The sequence below is a fragment of the Chionomys nivalis genome, chromosome 19 (assembly GCF_950005125.1).
Source record: "Chionomys nivalis chromosome 19, mChiNiv1.1, whole genome shotgun sequence".
NCBI classification, from domain to species: Eukaryota; Metazoa; Chordata; class Mammalia; order Rodentia; family Cricetidae; genus Chionomys; species Chionomys nivalis.
The window spans coordinates 57043147-57049252 of NC_080104.1; the positions used below are offsets into that span (position 1 = coordinate 57043147).

The 6106-nt window shown below is 50.2% G+C and overlaps 1 protein-coding gene across 1 annotated transcript; it reads left to right on the top strand.

The window, feature by feature from the left end:
* The first annotated feature begins 530 nt into the window (after nucleotides 1-530).
* On the top strand, nucleotides 531-3853 carry Tff1 (trefoil factor 1). Its single transcript, XM_057794336.1, has 3 exons — nucleotides 531-793; nucleotides 3012-3164; nucleotides 3837-3853. The coding sequence occupies exons 1-3, from the start codon at nucleotides 718-720 to the stop codon at nucleotides 3851-3853; spliced, it is 246 nt and encodes an 81-aa protein (XP_057650319.1). The 5' UTR covers nucleotides 531-717.
* Nucleotides 3854-6106: the final 2253 nt, after the last annotated feature.

The window sequence follows — 6106 nt, forward strand, 5'->3', positions numbered from 1 at the left end:
GCAGTTCCTTGATGAGGATTCTGTGTTCTTGCCACGTTTTCAGAGCCCAAAGGTGTCACTGAGACAGGCCTCCGCTGAGCAAGATTCCTCAGCAAGGGACCTAAGAACACCTTGCTCACATATGTATGTGTAAGGATGAAGCAAATGAGCAAAAGATGTAGACTAGAGGTTCATCCCTGTGGCTGAGAGAACCACGTCTGCAGGAAGCTAGCCCCTTATTTCCCTGTCTCATCTTGTCCAGCCACATGCATCCTGCCCCCAGGTGACCTGGAACCTCCAAGTACCTGACACTATACACATGCACACTTTGAAAGGACAGGATCAGGGGATGGGGACTCAATTGGCTCCTCCTGGATCACTTGGAAGGGGTATTGCGGCAACAGGCCCTTCCTGCAGTCTCTTACTATGAGTCAGCTCTGGCTGAGGAAGCAATGTTAGTCCAGAAGGAGGGCTTTACTAATACCACCTGGATCTGGATCAAGGCCATGTTGGGGGAGACACACCGGCTACTCCCCAGTGTATCTCATGAGAGGGACTTGCCTTCCCTATCAGCACTCTCAGCCCGTGACTGCATCTCAGAAACACCTTGTAATCTTACTCAGCGTGGAGCCTCCTTTGGCAAATGCTTTCTCATTCTCGGCAAATAGGCCGGCGGTATAAATCCAAGAACTCGGGCAGAGGCTCATCGGTCACTCGTGGTCTTCCTGTGAAGCTGCCATGGAGCACAAGGTGACCTGTGTCCTCGCTGTGGTCCTCATGCTGGCCCTCAGCAGCCTCGCCCAGGACCAGGAAGGTAAGTCAAGTCCTCTTGCTTTCTGTTGGCCACAGCCATAAACATTGGACCCAGAGGTTGTTGGGTCCTGTTATTCCCAGCCTTCCCTTATGCAGCCGCTGGTCCGAGCCCTTGAAGGTCATTACCCTGTTTATAAGATTCCCCAAAGCAGGGACGTAGTGGAGTGGGGCCCCAGGGCCTCCGAGAGTGTCGGGAGAATGGAGTCTCTGCGCTGAGCTCCCTCTTCCCCTGTTGATGCCAGTGTTGCACTGTTCTTAGAGCCTTAGCTCCAAATGCAACATTTGGTGTGGTTTAGAGTGAGCCCAGCACTTCCAGATGTACCTGCCAGTCTCTCCCTGGCAGGTAGTCCTGCCCAAGTCCTTGGGACTGGGCCTTCTAGAGATCTATCATATCCTGGCCCCCTGGGTCCCTAGGATGCACCCAACTCTGGAATCCAACTCTCTCCTGAAGCCCTGTGTCATCCATCTGGCCTTCATCCCTCCTTGTGACCCCTGACCTTGTCTCAGCTGCTTTGCCTGCAGAATGGGAACAGTGTCTGCTTTGTGGGTATCAATAGCAGGTGTGTAATAGTGACTCAGGTGTGTGACAGTGGCCCAGGTGTGTGATGTGGGCCACATTGAAGCTGTGCTTCCCTGGCTGTGAAGAACTTGGTTCTTAGACACAGCATTAAGGAAGAGGGAACAGGACAGTTTTCAAATCAAGGATTTCCACGGACATGAGAAAAGAGTTAAGGGCACTCTGCTAACCTTGCAGCACCTCTGTGCCCCTTGAGTGGGAGCAGGTAGTTGGGAGAACAGGGAGGCAAGGTGCCATGTCACTACCTAGCCCCTTCTGCTGGTACCAACATGTGACCAGGAACAAGGAGCCAGCGGGGTAAACCTCAGGGAGAAATGACTTTTCAGTAGAAGGTGAAGGGCGAGGGGTGCCTCTCTCTGCTGCTTTTGCTCCCTCCAGCCCCCCACTTCCATCTGCCATGCAGTCTCCCTGCTTTCCTCTGCCCCATTCCCTGGACCAGGGTCACATGGTGAACTTGACCCTGTTTCCATAGAGATAGATCTGTAGATATGTAAAGATATATGCTATAGAATAGAGTGGCTGCTGGTGCTAATTCTATAGGGAACTCGCTTTTAATAATTCCCTCTTGTGACCAGAAATGTGTGAGTCAGACAGAGATCTGTCAATCCTGCTGAGAAAGGGATTTGGAAGCCACAGGAGAAACATCCCTCCCGCTCCTGGCTGCTGATTCTCCATGGCCTAAGGACCTGTGACCCCTACTGTCCTGGTGGGTGGCCAGCGGTCACCTTAGCTTTATAACAGAACCACAGCTTGGAGGCTGGTGCCCCCTCAGAGGCCACCAGCAAGTGGATGATAGATCCTGGTCTTATTCTGAAAGACAGGAACTAGTTCTTCAGGAACGCTTCAGTAGATCCTCACACAAGCAAGCAGCCCTGGGAGTGGGCTCTGATGGATGCCCAGGCCTCTGGACTCTGATCTGTGCCCGGGACACCTATTGTCACCTATTGTCATCTGCTTAGCCTCCTCTAACGGGAAGCTGTCCCTGCTTCATTCAGTCTTATGGTCCTCCGTCACTCCTCACCTGATCCCCCTCCCCACCCCAGCACGAGTGCCACCACCCCCGGGCTCATCCTCCACACTCTGAGATGATTGTGCTGTGTGGTTCACATCCTCCATGGGGCTGTTAGCCTCTGAATCCAGGTCTAGGGGTAGAGGGTTGGATCTGAACGTCTGGTCCTCTTTTACTTGGCTGTTTGTCGAATTTGAAGCAAAGATACATCCTTGGGAGTGCTCACCAGCTTCTTGGCACAAAAGGAAGGAGACAGCAGGACCTCTGCTTTCATTTATTTATCCTGTCACTGGGCAGTGCCTGGCTCTTGCCAAGCCGGTTCTTACATGTAGCCAGAATATATACCGCTCAGCAAGTACTTATTATTAGGCGAGTACAGTTCACTGACCAAGCGCAGACGTTAGTAAGTGGACAGTACATCTATCACCTGGCAGGTGCAGCTATGCAAAGCTGGGCCCTGGAACTGTCCCCCAGCTTCAGTCTTCCCGCAACTGCAAGCGAGGACCGTATCCCCTTGCATATTCAAGCCTGGTTTCCAGCAGGCCAGGTCCTGTTTCCTTTGAGGAGGAAGCTGTGTGGACAACTTCAGGAATCAAGCCCATAATTTTCCTCTGCTTTTTACCTTTACCGTAGAAACATGTACCGTGAGCCCTCGAGAAAGGATAAATTGCGGCTTCCCTGGCGTCACCGCCACGCAGTGCAAGGAAAGAGGCTGCTGTTTCGATGACAGTATCCGGGGATTTCCATGGTGCTTCCATCCTATGGCCGTCGAAAACCCTCCAGAAGGTACAGTCGCTTCTCAACGCAATAGGGGATGAAGAGTTAGTTAGTAGAGAGAACTACAAGAGACTAGGTGTCACTGACGGTCCCTGGATGCGTGTGACATGGCTGAATCCTGGTCTAGGGGTGAAAGGTCAGAGCTGAAAGCCTGGCAAGGGTTGGACCTGCTTTTACTTAACAGTTTGAACCTAAACTACATACTTGGGAAAGCTCACTGGTGCAGGAGTGAAGGAGATGGCAAGACAGCTTCTCTGTGTGCACTTGTGTAAGTTGTTGTGTGGACACAGGGGCACGTGTACACGTGTATGCATGTGTGGAGGCCAAAGGTCAACCTCATGTGTCATTACTCAGGAGCCATCTGCCTTCCTTCCTAAGATGGAATCCCTCACTGGGATAAGCAGATGGGCTGGCCAGCAAGCCTTGGGGACCCTTCTGTCTCTGTCTCCTCAGAACAGGGATTATAAGCATTTACCACAGTGCAACTCCTTACGTGGGAATCGAATTCAGGTCCTCTTGCTTGCAAGGCGAGAACTTCACCAACTGAACCATTTCCCCAGTCCTGACAGTTTGCGTTTCATGAAGAATTTTCCTATTGGCACTTTGAGTCAGAGTTTCCTGCAGTTGTTGAAAGAGAAAGACATCGCTCATGAGTACCTTTGTCTGTTCTTCTCCCTTTAGAGGAATGTCCCTTCTAGAGTCCATCCAAGAGAGCTGGTTACATCAAGACTTGGCACCACCACCCACATCTGGGCACTGAAGCCATCTGGCCCACCCACTGGATATACACCTGTTCTGTGGCTGGATCTAGCTTGGTGACATAGTTCAACCTCTCTGACTTTTAGAACTCAAATTCGGCCTGAGAATTAAAAGACATGAATGCTATTCTGTGTTTTTCATTATTTTTTTTTAAAATACAAGCCATTTTCCTCTCTTTGATAGTCAAATGCAATATTCTGCCTGATGATGCCTTGTCATGAATCAACTCTAGGCTGGAACTGCCCAGAGGAGGCAGGACTGGGTGGCTGGGAGGGTGAAATGACATATTCTATAGCTGGTGCAGGTTGCTGGTTATCATTGGTGTCGAGGCCAAGGGCAGAGGTCTCAGGGTCGTGCTGAGGGACCTCACAGGCTTCCAGCACAAGTGCTCCATGAGTGCTCCACCATGAGTGGTCCTCAGACATCCAGGGGAGGAGGGACTGATCAAGAGCTGAGACCCACCTTCCAATGCCACTAGAGATACTGTAAACTCTAACAAACCAGGATCAGTCTCTGGTCCTCGGGAGGAGCGCTAAAGCCACAACAACGAAGAAAGCAGAAGAAAGAGGTTCATTTAGTGTGGCCACATTGGGAGAAGAACAAAGAGATCTAGTGGCCCTCCTTCCCTAGTCTATCTTTGGAATCCTGACATGAAGCTTAGGCTTAGATAGAGGGCAAGAAGTAGACATAGCTAAGCAATATGGTCAAAGTGTGGTTCCATCCGCCACCTCGTCTGGGCTCCAAGGTGGTCTGTCAGGTTGTAAATCTCCTCCAAGGAGACAAGTCCCCTGCTTGGCTATGTCAGCCTTAGCCTTTCCTTCCCCCGCATGAGGTTCCTGGGGGAATTCCAATTTCTTGGGGTGTATTTCTCAATCTAAACCAAATGAAGGGGCACGGTTGTCTCTTTGCAACATCTTCGCTTCTGCGAGGGCAGACACACTAATGCCTTTACTACCTCTAACAGAAACTGGCTTAGGATGTGAGCCCACAGCCACATGTCTGAATGAGTTCATAAGAAAATGGTGTGGTCACGCATCAAACCCGACCCCTGCTCATTCACTCCTGGTCGCCCAGATCTGAATAATTACACAGAAACTATATTAATTACAACACTGTTTGACCAAGGCATATTTTTAGCTAGCTCTTACATCCTAAACTAACCCATTTTTATTAATCTGTGTATTGCCACAAGACTGTGGCTTACCAGGTAAGGTTCTGGTGTCTGTCACCTTTGGCAGCTACACAGCATCTCTTTGATTCTGCTTACTCTCTCTCTCTCTCTCTCTCTCTCTCTCTCTCTCTCTCTCTCTCTCTCTATATATATATATATATATATATATATATATATATATATATATTCAGATTTCCCTCCTGGCTTTACTCTGCTAATCCATTGGCTGAAACAGCTTTATTCACCAACCAATAAAGGCAACACATATACAGAAGGACATCCCACATCAGCTCAAAGTCCCTTCTCACCTTAGTTTGAACACAGTGCAAATAATGGGACACAATGCCATCTGTAGCTGCCAATGCCACTGCCAGCCTAGTATGGCCATGATGGATGAGCAGTCACATGGAGGAGGAACCACAGGGCCACTAGTTCTAAAGGGCTTTCATGGAGTGAGGGAAGGAGCCTTTTGGAGGCAGCCAGCCCACTCCAGGGAGCACAGCTAAGGAGGCTGGGGCTCCGGATCCGTCTTCCCATAGGACTCTTAAGTGCTTTGTGTACATGGTTCCCAGAAAGAAGAAAGGACTGGATGCTGTGCCCTCCACCCCATGTTAGTCAGACATCAGGATGAGGAGCGCAGAAACAAGAACAGCCAGGAGAAGTACTGAAGTACTTGGGACTGGAGCCTGTCCCCTATAACAAGTATACACAGCCATCCTTCAGTGTCTCTGGGAGACAAGCTCTAGGAGCTTCCAAAGACAACACAGTCTGTAAACTATCAATACGCTCAGGTGAAATGGTCTACATAGTCCTCTTACATGGCTGAGATCACCTGTCACTCAAAATACCAGCAACAGTGGAAGTGCGTCCTAAACAGCGGCATCACCACATCTTTTGGGAAACAACGCGGAGAAAGGGGTCTGCGCATGCGCAAAGCCAGAGCTCATGGATCCTGGCAGCCTACAGCACCCAAACTCTGCAACCATGTGTTCCCTGTCGTGCATGTGCCGTTAGGATCAGA